Genomic DNA, 21,865 nt, shown 5'->3' with positions numbered 1-21,865 from the left:
AGAGAAAAGTCTTGGTGTACTTTGTAAGGGAAAAGACACGAGAGAGCCTACCTAGTTCTTGGTGCACCCCGTAGACGATACTTGATTAGTACTACTGGCCTCCCCAAATTAGCAGCGATAACCCCAAAGTCAAAGATAGAAGAGGAGGACATCCCAAACCTGACGAATCATCGGAACCGATTTCCCCGATGCGCCGGCACACTTCCTCCACATCCCGACCAATCAGGCAGTCACATTCGGCGGCATCGAGCGCCGCAAGGCACCACTGGGCCCGATGTGGTAATCTATAAGGGCCCGTGAATATCATTGATTTTTTTTGTGGAGGCTCGTGTTTATCATGCTTCGGCTTCCTATAGCTGCTTGTCTCCTGCTAACTTTGGGTAGACCTTAAGCCAATTGGCGTATGCAAGTCACGGTCAATATCCTCTGATATATCTCACAGTCTTGTTTCGCCGGCGTTATCCTCCCCTACCACCTAACAAGTTTGTAGTTGTGACTCGACAGCTTGCCGGCAGGAGAGCAGTGCATTCGATTATCGAATGTCCAAGGCAATAAGAGGATACCTGGGACACAAAGCAATCCAATAAAACTATTCACCACTATACGTAGCTTTCCTAAATCGGGCTGAGTGAGCTATTACTAGTAGCTCAGTGCTTGCGACTCTTCAACCCTTTTGTATGGCTTCATCTTTAAGGCTGGCACTGCGTGCAGGCCGGTCATTAATCGGACGATCACAGTGATAGTAAGTCGGAAATATTTTTAGGTTTAGTCTCTACAGGAGTGTACAGGCAACATCCTCTAGATCAACTGCGTGTTATGAATCCTAAGGTTGAGCGACATTTCTCGGCAGCTTAGACCCGCCGCCCCGAGGATGCGATACTACCTTTTTGCGCGCTGACAAGGCATGTTCGGTAAGTACTTAGATGTTACTAGTTATGCATCCTATTTTTTGTTCTCGTGTACATGACTCGCATCTAAAACAGAGAATGTGCTTATAGTTTGCTGACGACGAAAGAGACGCGATTCCACATTGTTGTGAATAGGGGATCCTGTTAGAGATCTCAATCGGTTCATTCATATTTGCTTGCTTATCTTACTAACGTAAATTCCTTTGGTCGATGCTGAGACAATGTGGTCCTTGGTCAGCGCCCCGAGACGGCAAGCATATGGCTGTGGCTTCTATTTATGTGAAAGGGCACGATAAAGGTAAAGACTGGCAGGAACCGCGAAGAGCAAGAGTAGCATGATGAGCGACGATCGCCGTAAATTCTAAAGCCAACGTTCTGTTCGATGCAGCGGAGGTCCCCCACTTTTATCACTGCAAGACTCCTCCCTACCCTTACAGTTGCTGCGTGCAACGCAAAACCGTCACGCCGTCACGCCGTCACATTGGTGATGGGGTTTAGGGGGAAAAAAAAGCTTGACCGGAACAGTGATTGAAACCCATTCTCGTCATCCGTGCTAAATGTGATGACAGCAGCAGGAGGGCCAACTGTCATCTGGTAGAGACCAAATGGACGGTGAGCGGGTAATTGAAGGAAGGCATTGGGCCCTGGCGGAGAGGGGGAGAGAAATGCCGCTACATCAGGCTATGACGCGGCCCCAGTGTTTAGGGCCACTTTGTACGCATCTTAACATTAAAAACTGCGAACCCAGGACAAAGGTAAACGCCATCGGACCAAGTCATTCGGAACAGGCCGTGTGAGATTCGTCATACTATTGGCCTGAGACTACGCACGCAAGGTACTAGTGTCGGTGGTTGGTAACAGTTGACTATCTACCTAGTCTAGTCGGAGATATCAAGACCGAGATGTATCGGTGTATTGGTGGTTGTATTGATGTTGTCCCAAAAACGGTCTTTCCATGACGATTTTTCTTCGTGTGAACCGACCAGGGCACATCCGTAGGTCGGACACCCAAGGAAACCGACGAAATCGCTGACACCAACGAGTCAGACAACACAAAGCGTGGCAGATTCTTCCAGGCTTTCCAGTCGGATCGGCACGGTAAGCCCAGTAAGCCCATCGCCAAGGCTGGCAAGGCTGTTCCAAGTGTTGTCCAGCGTACTCTGTAGGCCAGCTCCTTGCCACTCTTTTGGCTGGACGGTAACTGAGCACGCGACCGGGCCCTCCCCCGTAACAGTGGCACGCCGGTTTGGCGGCGGTTCTTTTTATACGTCTCTTCCCTGCCGATCGCCCTGGCGATTCGTGGTTTTTTTTTCTAGGCGCCCCCCCCATTCGTAGTCAAGTCTTCATTATTATTGACTGTTGTGATTGCTCCCTCTTATGCGCCGCACTGATTACGTCGCTTTCTCTTGATTAATTATACTCTTGCTTCTTGTTCATCATTCTTCTTCCATTTCTTCTTCTTCTCCCTTCCGCCTCTGTTCCTATTCTAACACACACATACATTTTTCCTTCCTTCTCGAACTGAGTGGTTCCTCCAACTTGTCTTCACCTCCTCCCCCTTTGGCCTTTCGGCCCTTCAACAAACTCCGCCCCATTCCGGTTTTATTAGCAGCACGGACATTCCCCGTCTTATCTACAGCATCGTGCAACCTCGGATAAGAGCATGCACTTTCCGGTCTCTCAACACTGAAAGAACAAATATCGTCTATCGTTTTCCGCCACTATGTGGTCTTCGACACCCCGTTTGCTTCTCGGCCTCTGTGGGTTATTATGTGCCGTTGGATCAGCTAGCGCCGATGTCGATTTCATGAGTGTCCGACCTGACATGGTCAAGGATTACTCCGGAAAAGGGGGAGAACCGGGAGAGAAATACTTCAGTAAGTCTGACATGATCCTGCGGTTGCTATCGGCTTTGTCTAACAAGTTACAGAGGAATCGAGGTATGCTATAGGATCTACTTGGGCGATGTCTTTCTGTTGGCTTTGACTAACTCTAATCGAAACTAGCTTCCACTACCACTATGATGGACGGTACGTCTGGTCCACCACGCTTGAATCTTACGATCGCTGATCCCCTTGTTAGCTTCGCAGATGAGCCTCTTTCCGAGGAGGAGACTGTTCCGCACCTGTCGGAACTCATCCGGACCTATCTTTCGACAATGGCAGACCTTGGGGCTGAAACCTGGATAATGCATGGAACTCTGCTGGCTTGGTGGTGGAACCAGAAGGTTGTGACACAAAACCATGGGTGTTTACGATGCGCCGCCCGCTAATGGATGGACAGATCTTCCCATGGGACAACGATCTCGACGTTCAAATTTCTGAGCCGACCATCCATTTCCTTGCCGATTACTACAACATGACCGAGCACCACTTTGAAATCTCAGGAGTCGACGGCGGCCGAACCTATTTACTGGAGATCAACCCGAACTATGTCGTCAGATCGACCGATGACAAGCTGAATGTGATCGATGCGCGGTGGATAGACACATCGTCTGGGCTATTCATCGATATCACTGCGGTACGCAAGGACGACGAGCGGAGGGAGAAAGACCGTGAGCCTGGTGCTTTGATGTGCAAGGATGGCCATCGGTTTGATGTGGGTGGCGCGTGAACCGGTGACACAAGAAAGTGGCTGACTTGAAGTTAGGAAACCGAGATTTTCCCACTGCGAAACAGTTACTTCGAAGATGTGCCAGTCAAGATCCCGTTCGAATACGTTCGCCTGCTGAAGAAAGAATACGGTTCGAAGTCGATGACTGCTTCCGTGTTCCAAGGGTATGCTTCTATTCAACTCCATTTCCTTCCCTCTCGCTAATGCGTGGCACAGATACCATTTCAACCAGCAAACCCAAGTATGGGATAAGATGAGGTAGGTCTGATGCGCCCGGGCCGTTCGTGATTCATGCTTACACGTTCTGGTTTAGCCGGAAGAGGTACTTTGGACGACGGGAGGTCGACATTCCCGTTCGGACCACGCCCCTCGGGCGCCTGTTCAGGGGTTGATCGAGCGACTGTACGATATCGACCGAGCTCCTTTGATGCGCTTGTATCACATCGGAGCTTGTGTATGACGGTTACGATATGAACTGGCCCAGCACCTAGACTTTCGACTTTCTACTTTCTTTGCATATACGGCGTTTGCCTTCGGTGCGCTACCAATTCCGCATGTTGGCCATATATGGCGTTGGGGAATGTTTCTATATATACTTTGGATCTTGTTTGTTTACTCGGGGACATCGGACATGGAACATCATGTGAAAACGTGGTCGCCCATATTTATTTGGGCTCCTGCGCATCAAAGCCCATTGAGTGGCTTCTGTAAATATATTATATAACATACGACTTACTACTTATTAGTATTACTTTATGGTGCGAATGTATATAGTGAGGGTGGGTCTCAATTACAACTAATTGGGTGTCTGCGATCAAAATAGAAGTTAGTACTCGATGGACATCCTTGCTGGTTTCGTCTTGGCTCTACACTATTTTCAGCAGCCACCCCATACTAAGCTTGGACACTACCACAACGATCTCCATTGTCAAATAACAGACGAACAGACAGGAACATCTGTCGTGAGAAGTTGTTGAATGCACTCATACCGAGAGGGGCTGACTGCGCCTTTTGTAGAATCATACAGCAGATCAATACCAAGTAACAACGGATCAAATTCTCGTCCGCGGACCTTCCGCGGACCATTAAGGAGACCAGTGCAGTTTTGAGATACAGTCGGACAAAGCTTGAGGGCGTCCGGAAATAGAAGCGTGTTGACTTGGCCCGCGGACTTTGGCGGTTAACTCCGATGTTGATCAGATAACTACTACGGAGCAGTGTGTAGGAATAATTCGGTGGTGACAAGCAGCAGCCATGACCATCTAGAATGGCGGCATCTCGCTAGTGACGTCTTGTCTCTACACTGACACTGCATGATCGCCCCGAATCCCGCAGCCAACAAAGTCCGAAAATCGCGCCGTCTCAAGCTTATTCTTTATCTTTGATTTTTGCCCTGCACCTCCCCATCCACGTGATTGTCAGATGGGATTAGTAAAGCAGGGCTAGACGTGACCAATCACATAGCACCAAACCAAAGCGGCGGGTCCAGAACCATCAAGGTAGAGCCAATAGCGAGAGACCATCCATCCCGGGGTTCCACTCAAGTATGAGTCGATGACCGAAGATCCAAGTCAGGCGCGACAAGTTGATAATTTATCTAACCATTATTGTTGAAGTCAAATCCTTTATTTCTCACTCTGCTTTTTTCTACCGCTGTTCCTGTGTTCTGTTCCATGTCCATCACTCCTCTACTACTACACATTCTCCCTGCGTGAGGATGCGGCTTGGTGGGGATCCTGTCATTATCAGCAACAGTTCCACGCCATGTCCACTTCGTCTGTGATCTCACCTTCAGCCCCATCGTCCCTCTCGCCCAGGAACGGGTCTGACGTTGTGCCTGGCCCGCATACCAGCCACGACGCCCACGGCATCCCCTCCCATTCCGCACAAGACCACAGCTTGCGCAGCTGCGTCACCTGCCGTCGGAGAAAAGTTCGCTGCAACAAGAAAACCCCTTGCTCCAACTGCGTCAAGGCCGGCATCCAGTGTATCTTTCCCCCGCCGGGAAGGGCACCGCGCAAAGTGAAACGCCCGCAAGATGCGGAGCTCCTGTCTCGCTTAAGGCGCCTCGAGGGCGTCATTGAACATCTTAGTGAAAAGAAAGCGACTGGTGCTGCGGCATCTTCTTCTGATACTTCTTCCCCACGTGTACAACAGCACCCACAAAATCCACCCGCACCCCCGGCTAATGCGCAGGCCTCGGCGCCTGAAGGCGACGGAGATGGCTGCCCACTTCTTATGGATGCAGCCAAGCTGGATCCTACCAGACCTATAGCGCCTCGGAATATCGAGCATGAGTTTGGTCGATTGGTTATCGACGAGGGTCGAAGCCGTTACGTTAGCAACCGATTCTGGGCAAGTCTCGGAGATGAGGTGAATACTACTCCCTGTCCTTCTCTTATATCTGTAACGATGCTAATGTCAATAGATTGAGGAGTTGCAAGATATCCTAGATCCGTCGTCTTCGGACGAGGAAGACTATTCGTCTCCCGAGACATCGTCCAGCCAGTCGGCCAACCATGATGGCTTTTTATTCGGGTTCTATTCCGTTTCCCACTCACTACACGATTTTCTTCCGCCGAGGCCCCAGATTCCCTTGTTATGGAATACCTGGTTGGAAAACGTGGCGCCCTTGATACCTATCGTGCATAAAGCGAGCGCCAGGCAGCTATTTACTACGGCTGCCCAAGATCCAAATTGCTTGGATAAGAACTTTGAGGCGCTATTTCTTGCAATGTGCATGGTCGCGATCATCAGCATGTCGCCGAGCCAGTGCTCATCTCACCTGGGAGAAGAGAGGGATGTGCTTGTCAAGCGATACCGGTTCGCAGTCGAGCAGGCACTTTCCAAAGCAGATCTTTTGAACACGCAAAACATCACTCTCCTACAGGCTGTGGTGATTTTCCTGATAGGCGTTCGTCGCGAAGACGACACCAAATTTGTCTGGTCTATGACAGCGCTTGTTCTTCGCCTTGCGCAAGGACTGGGTCTTCATCGGGACGGCACCAACTTTGGCCTGAAGCCTTATGAAACGGAGATACGCCGACGACTATGGTGGCACATCTGCTTATTGGACATCCGGGCCGCAGAGGATCACGGTTCTGATGCGCAGATTCATGAACGATTGTACGATACTCGACTCCCACTGAATATCAATGACGACGACATTACACCAGACATGAAAGAGCCTCCCAAGGAGAGAGTGGGCTGGACGGAAATGACATTTTGCCTGATTCGCTGCGATATCACGGTCGCTGTGCGTCGAGTGAGCTACACTTGTCCAAACGGCCATTTCGTTCCGGCAACTCGGCAGCTCAACCCTGATAACTGCTCCAAGATGATCCGGGCGATCAACGACCGTATTGAAGACCGATATATCAAACATTGCGACATGAATGTCCCGATTCAGTGGGTTTGCGCGACGATTGGTCGCCTCATCCTGACCAAGCTGTGGCTCGTCATTCATCATCCGATGACCAGGCCTGAACGGGGCCTAACGCTGAGCCACGCCAATCGTGAGAGCTTATTTGCTACATCAGTGGAGGTAGCCGAGTTCCAGCGGCTGCTGGATGGCGACGTCAAAACGTACAAATGGAGCTGGCTCTTTGCCACGAACATGCAATGGCATGCCATTGCCTTTGTGCTGTCGGAGCTTTGTGTCCGCCCACTCAGCCCTCTTACCGACCGAGCATGGAAATGTGTGAGCACCCTGTATACAGAGTGGATCAAAAACAGCAAACAGCGGAAAGGCATGCTCTGGCGTCCACTTTCCCGCCTGATGAAGCGAGCAGCCGCGTTCAGAGCTAAGCAAGAGGAGATGCGCGCGCAGATGAGTTCCAGCATGATTGCAGCTCACGATGCCGCAATCCCGAACTGCCCTGGACTCTCAATTATACAGCCCCCGGTTCTGCCCCGAGCACTGGACTTTCAGGCTTCACCAACAGGCCAGGAGAAGGAGTCTTTGCGCGGTCTGCCTGAGAACGGCGGAATCGATATCGACCTGCGCGGCGGACCAGTTAACGTGATCAACGAATTATTCCCCGACACGGACTGGCTCAATCCTGCCACGGCAGCCAGCATACAGCAGCAGGAGTGCTCGGGCGCGTCGATGGACACGCTAGTGAGACCGACGGAGCCAAGCGAGACCCAGCAGGAGATGCCTAATGCGAATCTCAACTGGGAAGAGTGGGATCAGGTTATGACTGATTTCCAGATGGACCTGCAAGCGTCCAATACGCAGAATCCTTTTGGCAATGCCCTGGATTGGCTTGCTTGATGATACCAGGTGATGTGTTGATACTTTGATGGCCCTGGTGGCTATTATCGGCATCATAGGGATGCCTCTGTACTGAATGTCTCCTCTCTATACGACCACCAAAACCTCTCCATTCACGATAATGAGAAAGTTAGCTAGGTATGAGCTAAAAGCTAATGAATGAGTTATGTATGTACTATGTGCCTTGTTGTAACGCAGCCGAGGCAGTACTTTACCTGTATCACCACCCAAGTAGCGAGTATAGCAACAATGAAATGAACAAAACCACTCCTATTAAATCCCTAAACAAAAACCATTCATCATATCTCTCCCCACAGATCAACAATCAAACCAAACAATCCCCCAACAAAACAGTAATAACAATCCCGATCTATAAATCACGTGACACCGCGTAACCACCACCCGACAGGCCAGCTTGCGTAACTATACCTCCACCTCTCCCCTTCCCTCATCCTCTTTCTCACCTTCAATCCAACAACCCCGACCTCAATTCCCATTCTCCCAGAGAAAGAGAAAAACAAAGAAGACACTAAAATGGCCCCGAAACGCTCCGCAGCAGCAGCAGCACCAGCAACAGCAGGCCCCGTCCCCGCGCCCTCACCACCCACCATGCCCTCCGCATCCTCCGCACCGGCAGCTTCCTCTCTCTCCTCCGGCCCCAAAACCCTCACCCAGAACTCCTCCATCTACGACATCGCCCACACAGTCTGGCAGCAGTACCTGGCGACCACGCCGCAGCGCACAATGCTGCTAGATGCGTTCATGGGATTCTTGGTGCTTGTCGGTGGTGTGCAGTTTGTTTATTGTGTCGTTGGGGGGAATTATGTGAGTATACTTTTCCCCATTGGATATGGATGAGTTTGGGTTCAGAGAAATTGGAGTGTGAGAGTTTGGCTAATATTGGAATCTTTGTGACAGCCGTTCAATGCCTTCCTGAGTGGTTTCTGTGCTGCCGTTGGTCAGTTTGTTCTTACGGCTAGTTTGAGGATGCAGACTAGTGGTGGTTCGACTTCGTCGACTGGGGGTGTGAGTGGTGGGAAGGGGAAGGCGGGGAAGAAGGGTGCTGCGGCTGGTGCTGGGGAGGAGGGGAGTGGTGTTTCGCCTGAGAGGTTAGTTTATTTACTTTACTTGGGTGGTTTCTTTGGGGTGAGACTGGATTGCTAACTGTTTTGTGTAGGGCATTCGCGGATTATGTCTTTGGGAGTCTGATTCTGCATTTCTTCTGTATTAACTTCATTAACTAGAGGTCGTCGGGTCTGTGGGACATTGTGGATATGGATGAGATTTGGTAGAATGGATGGAAAGGTGGATATAAAGTGACAGGAGAGGAGAGGATAGGATAGGGTTCAGGCTGTTTCCCTGGTGGAGTAGCCTGGTCTGCTCTGTTTCTAATCTGAGTTGGGTGAAGGTAAAACAAGTCGAGTATCTGTTATTGCGTTATGTTAGCTAGCTACTATTTATACCTGTGTATCAATGTATGGATCTACTGTTTATCCTCAGCTTCACATAGATAGTATCAACTCGTAATCTATTCAATATATCCCTGGGTATAGTATATTCGATATTCTAGTATAATCAAAAGGCCCGTCCTGGTTTCCGCTTAATCTGCGGCTTCTTAACCACGCTTCCGCCTCCACTTCCACCGTTGCGCGCACCACCACCACTACTCGAGGCCGTCACACCCCCTACACGTCTTGCTGTCGCGACAGGCCTCCGCACAACAGACCCCACTTCAATCTCCTTTCTGCGTCTGGATGGATCGTTCCTCTCCGCCTCGCGCTGCTTCTCGGCTGCGGCGCGTTCGCGGTCCGCCGCCATCTGAGTCTCGATCTCCACGCGCCGGTTGAACTCTTGTTCGGTGATGCGGCGCTCGCGCTGAGAATATCCCTTTTCTTTGACGGAGTAGAAGACACCTCCGAGTTCGGCGAGCCACTATTACCGGATGTCGTTAGTATTTATTGTATATGGGATAGGGTGGGGACCTTACATGTGGATCTACAGCAGTCACGGTAGACATGTACTCCTTGCTGGTGAGGATCAATTCGTGGTAGACCACGTACTCCGGGACATATCCCAGACCGTAGAGAGCACTGGTCGGGTGGAGTTGCATGCTGACGCTGGTTCGGAGGTTGAGGAACTCGCCGATACCCTTGACGCGCGCGGCTTGGTGGTAGAAACCCGAGCAGATGCATTTGCGGATCTCGTCCCAGTCAGTGCCGCAACTGACCAAGGGCATCTTCTGCACCGTCATGATGTCGTGCAGCTGGTCGCGGACTTCGCGCGCCCGCCGCAGTGCCTTGGCGTGGAGGAAGTGGCGTGTGCACCAGCCGTCGGAGTAGCCGTTTGCTTTCCATTGCGTGTACACGTGGAGTAAAGTGAGGTGGTCGGATTCTGGGACGAAGAATTTCTCGCGCGCGGCGTCGGATTCTTCTTGTCGCTCTCTGGGACGGTAGAAGACGCTGGGGACGGATAGCATAGATACGATGGTTAGCATTTCCTCGCTGCAGCCGTAGGTTTCTGCGGCCGTGATGATGAGCTTCGCGAGCGGGGGGTCCATTGGGAATGGTGTCATTCGACGTCCTAGTGGTGTGAGGTCGCCGAGATTGTCGAGTGCTCCGAGTGACCAAAGCTCGAAGAGGGATGTGGTGATTGTCTCCTGGGGTGGGGGGTCCATAAAATCAAAGTCAAGGAGGTCTTTGACGCCAAGGGATTTGAGGAGAAGGACGGTGTTGGAAAGACTGGTCCGCTGGATTTCCGGAATCGTTTGCAGGTATAGCTCGTTCTTATACGCCACTTCGGTATACAGACGATATGCCTTGCCCGGTCCCGTACGTCCTGCTCGGCCAGAACGCTGGTTGGCATTGGCCTGTGATATTGGCGTGATCTGCAGAGTGTCCATGCCCATCTTGGGGTTGTACACCTTAAGTTTGGAGTACCCCGAATCCACGACGAACATGATACCGTCAACTGTCAGACTGGTTTCAGCAATATTGGTGGCAACAATCACTTTGCGCACGCCAGGCTCAGCCCGTTCGAAAATTTTGGCCTGTTGCTCGGCAGGCATCTGACTGTAAATGGGAAGAATGCTCAATTTTGGCGGGTCGTTCAGCAGCTTTAACCGCTCATCAACCAGCTCGCATGTCGCTTCAATATCTTCTTGACCTGTCATAAACACAAGAATATCACCGGGACCTTGCGACACGTGGATGGCCAAGACCTGCTTGACCGCGCTGTCAACATAGTCCTCGCATGGTGTGCGCGAGAAGTGAACATCGACAGGAAACGTTCTTCCGGGGATGATAAACTCCGGTGCGCCACCGTAGAATCTGGAGAAGCGCTCTGCGTTCATGGTGGCCGATGTGACGATAAGCTTCAAGTCCCTGCGTCGAGCTAGGACCTTCTTGAGAAGACCCATGAGCACGTCTGTGTTCAGCGCTCTCTCATGCGCTTCATCCATGATGATACAAGAATACTTGTCAAGGTCCTGCTGGACAAGTGACTCTCGTAGAAGAACACCATCAGTCATGTACTTGATGACCGTCTTCGGGCCTGTGCAATCTTCGAAACGAATAGCATAGCCAACTTCATCACCAAGATCAACCTCCATTTCCTCACTGACACGCTTGGCAACACTCATAGCTGCCACTCGACGAGGTTGTGTGCACCCGATCATGCCAAACTTCGAATAACCGTCCTCGTGCAGGAACTGCGTCAGCTGTGTTGTTTTTCCAGACCCCGTCTCACCAACCACAACCACAACCTGGTTATCTCGAATGACGCGCAACAAATCCTCTCGGACCGCAAACGCCGGCAGGAATTCCCTCTGCTCCCGGAGCGTCTTGCTCTTGCTGAACGAACTTTGTCCACCTTCATCCTTTTTCAGATGCTGGGCAAACTTGTTTCCGCTCTTATAGGCATCCTCCACGGGCATAGCGACCGCACTGTCACCCTCATCCTCCTTTACACCCATGAGGTTTCCCAGCGCCGTTCCTGCCATCGTTGTCGCCTCCTGCGCTTGCTTCTGGCGTTCCCGCTGCTGACGTCGTTCGCGAACCACTTTGCTTCCTTTCCGACTGAAAACTGCCATATCACTCTGCGGGTCTCGGACAGCTGAGATGGGCTCGAGCTGCTTGGTGAAGATCGTGCGGCCATCGAGGAAAGGCGGACGGAGGTCATGGACCAGCAAATGAACACGGGTGCCTTCTTCATCTTCGGGCATGAAGTCGCCATCGAAATCGCGTCTCTGGGCGACACCAGATGTGAGCATTCGGTTCGTTTCCCAGTTGTCGATATCCTTGCGCTTTGCGTCGCGCAGCTGTGGCGGGAGATTGGAGCTCTTCAGCCTTTTGGCTGGAGGCTGATCGTTGGAAGCCATGATGGTGTGTGATTTATGATCGAACAATACGATCGCTTACTAGAGAAATTGATATGTTAATGCTTCGCAGGGGGCCACGGCTGTTTGCTCGAGCCCTCCCGCCGATAGTTGGAGAAGATGCAATCGCCGCGAATTGCGGATTCCATCGTTTCTATCGGAGTTGCGGCAAACACTGCAAACATCGCCGCCCGCTTCGTCACGTGTAACATCCCCTCGCAAGAACAGACAGGTGGTGCGGAAAATGTTAATTATAGAAAGAGAGCTCTGGTGATTAGTTATTGTCAATTGTACTGCTTATTCCTTGTTTCTGCATTGGTAGTTGTTTGTTCGTCTAGCGACGCAGACGGAGCTGCAACAGAGCGACGCCGCAACCACCGCCGATCCATATCGAAACTCCCCGCATCGCAACTCCGGCTTTGCAACTGCGCTTTCAAACAGAATTCGACATCATGGCCAGCCAAGCACAAGTCAACCCCAAGAGGCAACAGGGTATGTCTTTAGTTTCTTTCCGATTTGCTGTCGCCATTTTAAAGAAGCCAAACTGATTCGAAGCAGAGCTCCAGCTCCAGTACTCCAACTACAAAAACACGCTACAACAATTGGCGCAGAAGATCGGTGACATCGAGCAAGAAGCAGAGGAGCATAAGTAAGCTGCCCTATTGGAAGTTTTATTGCTTTCAAGTTTTGCATAAGAACGTGCCTTTTTGCGCTTATTTAGGAACAGCAACTAACGCACACTCAACGCTAGGCTTGTTATCGAAACCCTCGACCCCCTTCCTAAGGACCGGAAATGCTTTCGGATGGTGAACGGTGTTCTGGTAGAACGGACAGTTGAGGACGTTCTCCCGTCTCTCAAGACAAACTCGGATGGATTGAAGCAGGTCTTGGAGGAGCTATTGAAGCAATACAAGTCGAAGCAGACGGATCTGGATAACTGGAAGGTAGGCAGATTAGTCTCTGGTGGTCCTCGTATGTGGGATGCTAGATGGATTGCTAACTATTCTGTTCGTTTTTCAGAAGAAGAACAACATCCAGGTTGTACAGCCTTAGAAGCAACGGTGCTTGTGTTATCTCACGGTTTCTGTATCCTCTTCATGCAGCGTTATACACTGAAAAATAATATCTCTATAGTAAAATCATGTAATTCTAGACTATCCGATCTGCTATCCTGTAGTAAATCAGAAAGCATCGTAGATGAAGTTTAAACTAGGCATGCAGCTAGTAGCATATAAAATACCATCATTGAAGATAAACTTGTGGAGGGCCTGCGTTACTAATCTGCCCTTCCGCCAGTCTTCATCTACAATCACACTTGAGCGGACAACGTATCCATGATCTAGCATCATCAAGATGAAATCGCTTCGCTGCGCATCTACATCTAGGAATATGTGATAGCATGTCACAGCGCCGCCAATTCTCTAGTTGCGATCCATGCCGTCGCTCCAAGCGACGCTGCTTTTTCGCCTCTCCCCAAGGAGGGAAGTGTACTCATTGCCAACGACTGGGCCATTCATGCACCTTTGACTTTGCCAGATCCCGGTAAGCAAAGCCCAAGCAAAACCTAGTGCGGTCTTCCCCGTTGACAAATGGCAATGAGCTACCAGAGATCCCACTTCTAGGCTTTGGCAGTCCTGATGGTTACTATCAAGCCGGCTCCACGCCCCCGGGGGATACGCTGGCCCCGTGGCTCAACCTCGGCGAAGGCCATACTGCACAGGAGAATCATGACGATATCCTGGACATTGATCTGGCGAAACGACTGACGTCGAATGTTACATCAAGCGAGGCACAAATGTCCGTCCGCAGCAATTTGTCGGACAGAGTGCCCTACGCGATGCCGTTTCTTGCCGGTAGTTCACTGACGAGTCCTGTTCGTTTGCTGAATTCCAAGGTGGATGCAACTATCTTAGATGATCGGCTGGCAAGAATCTACCATGCCATCATCACGGGATGTGCTTCTCGGTTTGTAGACTACGACTGCAATCTGTATGCAACGACGTCACACTATCGATTGCAAAGTTGGAGTGAAGGGTCGTCGCAAAGGCATACGCCTGCTACCTTGGATAATTCTACAAACACACCGTTTACTAATACCCCTGCTTCGGTTGCACAGCTAAATGCCATCTCCTTCCCGGATTCGGAGATGCCATCAAATGATGTCTCCTGCACGTTCACTGTCATCGGGGCCGTCCGTTTCCTTGATCATTTCGCTGGTCTCTACGGCAATCGACTCAGTGCAACCGCGCGTAGACAGTCTGATGCCGCGCTAAAATCAGTGCTTCGCACATTCTCCCTTCAGTGGCTACCTAGCGAGAGTACATCAGCAGCTGATAGTATCTCGCAGGACAGTATTCACGGGATACCCACGAGCGAGGCATCCAAGAACGCATTCTACGATTCTTGGTTTCAGGCACGGGAGATTATCTCACAAGCACAGTCTGTCCGATCGTTCAGGGTCGTCTATGCTATCCTGCTCTTTTGTGGAATCACCATACCGGCTAAAGCTCCAGTCGAGTCAGCCCGCAAATTCCTTGACAGCGGCCTGCAAAGCCTTTGTTCGCTGAATGAGCTTATCAGGCAACACTGTCATACTCTTGGAGCACACTCCATATACAGTGGTCTGCTGGAAGCCAGTCTCAATGCCGTGCATTGGGGTGGATACATTCGTGACCTTGGGGCATCACTCACCACGAATCGTCCATGCAGACTGCCTATTCCGGGTCACAGTAAAGGTAAGCTCATCTGCCATGGGATTTAGCCTCAGCTACAGAATCTGACTTGAATAGTGCTTTTCAGTACTGGCTCGGTCTTGTCCACATTCGATTGGACCAATGACCACTGTTTCCCGCCCGGTCTGGACGACAGCATCGCAAGCATTTGTCAAAAGGCAGTTGCTGAGGCGTTTTACATCTGCAGACAGATAATCGAGGTCAAAAACCTACTACACTGCGATGCGTCTTTGTTTTGCATGGAGGATGTTGCCTCAACAGTGGCAGCCGTGAGCAAGTTCAACCACCAGTTCCGCCCGTTCATTAACTACTGCATCAACAACCTGGAACGTCTTTCCTTACCCTCTAGGACAGCTTCCGGTAGGAACTTAAAGCACTTGCTCTTCTCATTTGCTGACTATTGAACAGTCTCGCTCGTATTATTTTGGGACCTGAGTACCCTCATCTTAGCCGAGGCGTTGGCTCTCGACAGGGAGAGCGATTCTGTTGACGACACTATCATCACAAGCATGCGCATTTATCAAGCTGAAGCGGTGTCATCAGTCACGAAAACAGTAGAATGCGTGCTCTCGCTAGCGCCCGACTCCGCCTTCAACATTGAAAACGGTCTTGATGCCGAAGTCCCTCTCATCGCCTATCACATTACCCCGAGCTTAACGGCAACGGTCTACCAAAAGTCCATTGAGACCTTGATGCACTTTCAGCAATCGCCGCTCTATACTGGAGAGATAGTGGACGAGGATTGGCAATGTCAGGTTGATATTGTGCTGAAAGGTCTCAGCTCACTAGGCGTGACCGTTGGCGGATCCGAGGCGGCCGAAAGAGTTTTGCAGTCACTAATGCCGCGATATGGAGACATTCTCTCTGAGTGCTGGACCTCTGATTTTAGCACTTGATTGGTGTTCCCCGCCACATGTGAAGTACAGCGGATCCGACATGCGGCGTCGGCTAGGATGTACCGGCGAAGCTAGAGACTACAACCACGCTCTATACAAGGGCAGTGCCATTATGCCTATTCCAAGGCTAGGGAAATTAGACAGAGGTGCAAGCGCTGCGATCACGAAGCTTAGCTTACTTGCAGCATGTTGAGGATGCCACTCCTACTATCCTGCCCATATGCGGGATTCTGTTCGCCGCAGTAAAGGAAGCCCAGGCACCCTATCTTCCCAAATAATCGCTTATTATACCAACAATTAATGTTGCAATACTAAATTCCAGATGAATCTATAGCATACATACTTTGAGTCTCAGTGTTCCTTCTGTCCGCATACATCATTGGAATGTTATCGGATCCGCTCTGTCGGTTCCGACTATCGGTCCCGCAATCCAGAACTTTTCTCGAGATGCAGTCTTCTTATCCTCGATATCATTGAACAATTCCTAATTTTGTTGCTGGCAGTCAATTGGCTTCACTTCTTCCAGAGTTAATTCTTCTACTCTACCCAAACAACAATCAACCCTTATACAAGCCTTCCCAACACCTACCGTCCCAAAGATATATATCACACCCCACACTACCCTCTATATATACTACAATACTACAATGTCTACAACTACAACCACACCACCCCTCCCAACCCTAATCTTCATCCCCGGCGCCTGGCATCAACCCACCTGCTACTCCAAACTCATCACGCACCTGCAAACCCACCACCCAGACCTGCACTGCACCACCATCACCCTCCCCTCAACAACCGGCGACCCCGCCGCCACATTCAAAGACGACCTCGACGCCACCCGCGCCGCCATCATCACCGAAACAATCCACCACGGCCGCAATGTCGTCCTGATCGCGCACTCCTACGGCGGCATGGTCGCCAACAGCGCCATCAAAGGCTTTACCTCTCCCTCATCACCCTCATCCGGCATCATCATCGGCCTAATCCTCATAGCCTCCGGCTACACCTTAACGGGCCTCTCCTTCATGGACCCCTTCCTAGGCCACCCGCCGCCCTCCTGGCGCGCAAACCACACCACCGGGTTCGCAGAGCTAGCCACTTCCCCGCGCAAGCTCTTCTACCATGACCTCCCCGAGGAAGAAGCCCGGTACTGGGTATCGCAGCTCAGACCGCAGAGTCTGAAAGCGCTGTTCGAGGGCGGCGAGTACTCGTACGCCGGGTGGAAGGACGTCCCGAGCTGGTATATTGGGACTGGGGAGGATAAAGGACTGCCGGTACTGATGCAGAGGGTGGGCGTGGGGATGGCGAGGGGGATGTGTCCGGGGTTGAGGGTGGTGTATAGGGAGGTGGAGGGGGCGAGTCATTCGGTGTTTTTGAGTCGGGTGGAGGTTGTTGGCGGGTTAGTTTGGGAGGCGGTGGGGAGTTTTATGGGGAGGGAGGTAGGGGGGGATGGGGATGGGGATAATTGGAAGAGTCAGGGTGTGGTTGTGCCTGAGGCGGATGTCTGGAAGGTTTCGACGTGGTTGAAGTTTGGAGTGCCGGCGGCTTTGGGAAGGGTGGTGGGGTGGGGGTTTGGGTTGTATGGCTGGGTTAGGGGTGGGTAGTAGATATGTCTGTACTATATGGTATGGAGTTGTTGATTGATGTATATATGTGGCTGTGGGTTGTCTGGTTCTTGTGGATCGGGTTCGTTGTCTCTTGCTTAGTTTCGCGTCTAGGAAATATCTTCGCCTTCATGTGATGATAGTCACTGTCCACAGTGTGTGTATGCATGTATGTATGTATGTATGATCATAGCGGTGTAGTATGAGGAACTGATACATTACAATAGATAGAAGCACACTGCCTGTATGATGAAATCCAAGTAATCTATGCCATCATACTACATCGTTCTATCCGTCTCATGTTTATCTGAACTCCTACTAGTCAAGAACTACTAACGTGTGATGTATGACTTCACCGATAGAATCACCAGGAAGTATATACCGAAGATACACATCGTATCACACGATTATCAGCAGGAGGCAGGTATCCACCATCAACCTACGTACCCAAACCTTCCTCATCATCAGCCTTAACGATTGGGACACTAAGAACTCTGTACAACTAATAGTTATATACGATCTTCGAACTGCATAGATACCCGAACCCGGGGCAGTTCTTTATGCCTGAGAAACCTAAATTGAAAATGCACCAAGGGAAAAAAAATAGAAAAATAAAATCACGTCTATGGTTCGTTTGTTTCTTCTTTCCTCTGTAGTAAATAGGGTGGGAGTCATGCAAAGCCCACCCACATTTCAGCATCAATTTCGTCATTCGTGATCATCATCATGTACTCCTAAGTGTGTTCAGTCCTACCGCCGAGATTTCATTCATGGCCACACCATCCAAAAAAACCAAAACCAAGCAATCCAAAAAGCCAGAAATGCAACCAACAGGGTGAACAGATAGCCCTGGTCCGAGCGCCGACTGAGTGGCGGATGTTGTTATAGTAATAAAAACAGGTATATCGTAGTGGTAAGAAAAAGGGGGAGGCGAAAATATCAGAATCAGTAGGGGTAAATGACAAATTATGACATGGTACTCATCGAACATGGACCGTATACGCAAAACAGTGATAGCTGAGAGGGGGGGTAGCATGCATTGACGTCTAACGGTCAGACATGTAAGACGTCAAGGCATGCTAGTGCTCAGAGACTATCGGCGAAGAAAATGAGCTTCTAGAGCGGGGAGGTGTGTGAGGGTAAGAGTGCGGCTTGCTGTTGCAGCAAGTTGTGTAGTTCAGCGGATGTGGTCAGTTGTAGACCCGACTCCTCGAGTCATCATCGGCGCTCATCCAGCATATGTGGATTGCCGCCGTTCGGGGGGCGGAACCGGGTACTCCCCGTATGGCTGTCGCATGTAAGCATCGCGGGATGGGATGTAATCTGGCCCCACCTCTCGCGCATACCTGTACTCTTTGTCCTTGGGCGAACGGATCTCACCATACGTAGGCCGGCTCGAGGATTGCCGGGACATACTGGGACGAGCCGCGGACTCATAGCGCATGTGTTCTGTGGGGTAGGTGTAGGTGCTACTCCGAACGGGAGGCTTCGGCATAGGGCGCTCTTGATGTGGCGGTGAACCCCCCCTTGCGTATCTTGGGGACTTCTGGGGTAGTGGTATACTGGGTTCTCTAAGCACGGTGTCCGGTTCCGTCACAATCTTGTAGCGAGTCGACTTGGGCGGACTCTCGCCGGCTGCCATTTCTGGCGTGCCTGGACTCGAGTAGCCGGAATCGTACTTGTCCGTTCGCAGTTTCGCTGTCCGACTCGCTTCATGGACCATGTTATGCAGTGGATTTTCCCGACTCATTCCCCTGGCGCGGGAATAGGATTGTGCAGCGCTCGCAGAGCGTGAGGGCTGGAGGGATGGCCGGACCGATGAAGGAATCTTCACTGACGGTGAAGTTGCCGTAGTCGGTATGCTAGGTATCTTGACGTCGTAGGACCGGGCCTGGGCCTCAAGCTTCTCGTATGATCCATTGCGAGAATTACTTGTACGAACACTTTCCTTGCTCGGTCGTTTCGTGCGGCCCGAGTGTCGTGACGAGGAAGACTCCGGATCAGCGGATTCGTAGCCATGATTGCGCGGGGGCGAGCGGGACGCTTGTGGACGTCTGTCGATTTCGATCGGAACGGTTCCCTTGGAGCGCCTAATGTAATCTTTGGCGGTGTGGTGTAGCTTGTCATGCTTCGACTCATAGTCGTCCGTGTACTCGTCTTCGTAGCGGGTCGAGGTATGGCGGCGCGGGAGGTCAGCCGGTCGGGACTTGCGAGAAGATGACTCCCGGTTGCGCCTTTCCGAGGGGCGCTTAACCTTCACGTAAACCGTGGACGAGGCGCTGGAATCAGATGCGCCGCCATCGTCTTCGGAGTCGCTGTACGGAACGGCCCGCTCATACTTACTCGTAGGCATCCCGTTGTCGTTCCCTGGTACGATATTTGGCACGACTGCTGTGGGTCGTCCTCGAATTGTCGCGAGCCATATCCTTCGCCGCACGAGTACTAGGGCCATCGCTCTTGCTTTTCTTCTTCTCGCTCGGGGGTTTGGAGGAGTATCGTTTCTTATACTCATCGTATTTCCGGGAGGTTGAGCGCGACTCTTCGGAGAATTGGAGATCGTCATCGGAATAGGTGGCTGCATCAGCCGGCGTCCTCTCCTCGTAGTACCGTCCGTTGCGATACTCGCGAGGGCCACTCGAGCCACTTGCGCGCGGGGCGGCATAGGCAGATGAACCATTGATCGGTACACCTTGCTCATGCATTTGGCGACGTAGCTCAGCCAGCCGAGCCTTCGCATCGTACTTGGCCCTTCTCGTCTCATCCGAAAGGGTCTCGTAGGCCTGCTGCACCTTCTGAAATTCATCCTGAGCCTGACTTCTCAGCGACTCATCTTTGATCTTATCGGGGTGACATTTCAACACGAGCTTGCGATGGGCAGATTTGATATCCGACAAGGCTGCATCCCTTGCCACCCCCAACACCTCATATGGATCGATATCTGGCGCGGCTGCCATGGTCTGCAGAAGACACTAGTGGAAGATGGGGTAGAAAACATAAAAACCAGCCTCAATGTAGGATCGACAGGTGATTTAAATAAACAGAGTGATGATAAATGCAGAGCGACAGGAAAGCGACAAGTGCCGCGGTGTGGCGTTGTATATAAGAAGCGTGGAGGACAGCAGAAGCGGTAAGTACCTGAACGGAGGGAGGCGAAGCCGGAGGGTTGCAGCGATAGCGCGGATGTGTAAGGTACGCTGAGATGGACAAGGCGGGCGGATAGACGGCTCGATGGGGTGACGTGGGTGCTTGACGATCAATGGCGCATAGTCAGGATTGTCCCGATCGGATATGCGGCCAATTCATGGAGAAGGCCGGAGAAGACGAAAGAAGGGGAAAGGGGAGAAGCAGGATGACAAAAGGGCAGGGTGAAACCGGCAGCAGAAGGGGGAGTAAGTAGGTAGTGAATTGGAATGGGATTAATGAGTAATAATGAGTAAAAGGAGAGACACGGGGAGTTTATGATGAGTGAGAATATGAACCATGCAGAACCAGAGTCACTAGTAAAAGTCCGGTTGGAGTGCTGCAGCAGGATAAACCAAAGAGAGAAAGCGAGAGGGTGGAGGGGAGGGGGGGGAAAAATAGCGAGGCAGAATAACCCAAAATAATGAATTAGTTGGTAGACTTCAGGTATGGTTACTGATGGATGCCCCGGTGTATGGCAGGAAGACTCCCAAGTACCCAAGAAAAGAGAGGGAGGGGAGGGGGGAGGGGAACAGCTGGGGGCAGTACTTGGCCCGGGTAATTTCGCCCAGCAAACCAGACAAGAAATCAATCAGTCAGTCAGTTCTGGCGGGTCAGTGAGAGTAAGGAGAGTGGATGCACTCCAGTTCACTCAAGACTCAGGGAGGGGAATATTCCTATCTGGTCGGGAGAGGCGAACCAGTTGCTGAGGGGCAAAAGGGGAAAAAGTCAAAATAATACACAGTACAAGACAGAGAGAGAGAAAAATCAAAGGGATTTTCCCCCCAACGGGCAAATACCGCCAAACAATCGGACCCAAGCACACTGCGCCACGCTGGTTTACTGGAGACTGAGAGAGCAAGCTAAAAGTAGAAAAAGCAGCCAAATCGACTAAGACTAAAGGATGGTCAGATGAAGTGGCACCACGTTTAGTCAGGGTTGCTGGTCGAGTGAGGTAGCTGGTCAGACGCCAACGTCGATGAATAATGCGGATTAGAAGACGCTCGATGATGCCACCAGCTGCGCCTGGTTGGATTGTCCTTGCTGGGTTTAGGCCCGCCAAATAGGAAGTATATCGGTTGTATAAGAAGTTGGCAAGTAGTAGTAGTAGTAGGACTAGTAGTTAACTTAGCAGCAGGGAGGACAACTGGTTGAAACAGGATTGGCAACAATGACGATATAAGAGTCGGATCGTCTGGGTTAATCTCTCTGTAGCAGTGATGATTATGAAGATGAGCAGCAGGAGGATGGCAATGAAGGTATGATAATGATCCTCTGCCT

General features: G+C 51.2%; 8 protein-coding genes across 8 annotated transcripts; 6 read left to right on the top strand and 2 right to left on the bottom strand.

The window, feature by feature from the left end:
* Window positions 1-2,631: 2,631 nt before the first annotated feature.
* Window positions 2,632-4,321, top strand: An18g03940 (uncharacterized protein; the record flags this gene model as incomplete). The annotated part of the gene is made up of 7 exons (XM_059745749.1): window positions 2,632-2,848; window positions 2,915-2,938; window positions 2,999-3,135; window positions 3,192-3,506; window positions 3,558-3,685; window positions 3,738-3,762; window positions 4,268-4,321. The coding sequence occupies 7 exons, from the start codon at window positions 2,632-2,634 to the stop codon at window positions 4,319-4,321; spliced, it is 900 nt and encodes a 299-aa protein (XP_059606587.1).
* A 964-nt stretch (window positions 4,322-5,285) lies between these two features.
* On the top strand, window positions 5,286-7,797 carry An18g03930 (uncharacterized protein; the record flags this gene model as incomplete). Its single annotated transcript, XM_059745748.1, has 2 exons — window positions 5,286-5,894; window positions 5,956-7,797. 2 exons carry the CDS (start codon window positions 5,286-5,288, stop codon window positions 7,795-7,797), a joined length of 2,451 nt encoding a protein of 816 aa, XP_059606586.1.
* Window positions 7,798-8,406: 609 nt separating this feature from the next.
* On the top strand, window positions 8,407-9,041 carry An18g03920 (uncharacterized protein; the record flags this gene model as incomplete). Its single annotated transcript, XM_059745747.1, has 4 exons — window positions 8,407-8,622; window positions 8,716-8,810; window positions 8,889-8,906; window positions 8,975-9,041. 4 exons carry the CDS (start codon window positions 8,407-8,409, stop codon window positions 9,039-9,041), a joined length of 396 nt encoding a protein of 131 aa, XP_059606585.1.
* Window positions 9,042-9,372: 331 nt separating this feature from the next.
* Window positions 9,373-12,172, bottom strand: An18g03910 (uncharacterized protein; the record flags this gene model as incomplete). Its single annotated transcript, XM_001398812.1, has 2 exons — window positions 9,373-9,729; window positions 9,785-12,172. The coding sequence occupies 2 exons, from the start codon at window positions 12,170-12,172 to the stop codon at window positions 9,373-9,375; spliced, it is 2,745 nt and encodes a 914-aa protein (XP_001398849.1).
* Window positions 12,173-12,621: 449 nt separating this feature from the next.
* On the top strand, window positions 12,622-13,377 carry An18g03900 (uncharacterized protein; the record flags this gene model as incomplete). Its single annotated transcript, XM_059745745.1, has 3 exons — window positions 12,622-12,661; window positions 12,728-12,818; window positions 12,921-13,377. The coding sequence occupies 3 exons, from the start codon at window positions 12,622-12,624 to the stop codon at window positions 13,375-13,377; spliced, it is 588 nt and encodes a 195-aa protein (XP_059606584.1).
* Window positions 13,378-13,964: 587 nt separating this feature from the next.
* On the top strand, window positions 13,965-15,797 carry An18g03890 (uncharacterized protein; the record flags this gene model as incomplete). Its single annotated transcript, XM_001398810.3, has 3 exons — window positions 13,965-14,904; window positions 14,959-15,261; window positions 15,310-15,797. The coding sequence occupies 3 exons, from the start codon at window positions 13,965-13,967 to the stop codon at window positions 15,795-15,797; spliced, it is 1,731 nt and encodes a 576-aa protein (XP_001398847.3).
* A 647-nt stretch (window positions 15,798-16,444) lies between these two features.
* Window positions 16,445-17,715, top strand: An18g03880 (uncharacterized protein; the record flags this gene model as incomplete). Its single annotated transcript, XM_001398809.3, has 3 exons — window positions 16,445-17,396; window positions 17,548-17,573; window positions 17,632-17,715. The coding sequence occupies 3 exons, from the start codon at window positions 16,445-16,447 to the stop codon at window positions 17,713-17,715; spliced, it is 1,062 nt and encodes a 353-aa protein (XP_001398846.3).
* A 917-nt stretch (window positions 17,716-18,632) lies between these two features.
* Window positions 18,633-20,358, bottom strand: An18g03870 (uncharacterized protein; the record flags this gene model as incomplete). Its single annotated transcript, XM_059745744.1, has 2 exons — window positions 18,633-19,979; window positions 20,092-20,358. The coding sequence occupies 2 exons, from the start codon at window positions 20,356-20,358 to the stop codon at window positions 18,633-18,635; spliced, it is 1,614 nt and encodes a 537-aa protein (XP_059606583.1).
* Between the last annotated feature and the right edge of the window lie 1,507 nt (window positions 20,359-21,865).

This window comes from Aspergillus niger, assembly GCF_000002855.4.
Source record: "Aspergillus niger supercontig An18".
NCBI lineage: Eukaryota > Fungi > Ascomycota > Eurotiomycetes > Eurotiales > Aspergillaceae > Aspergillus > Aspergillus niger.
Note: the sequence above shows the minus strand (reverse complement) of the source record. Positions and strands in the feature narration are given on the sequence as shown.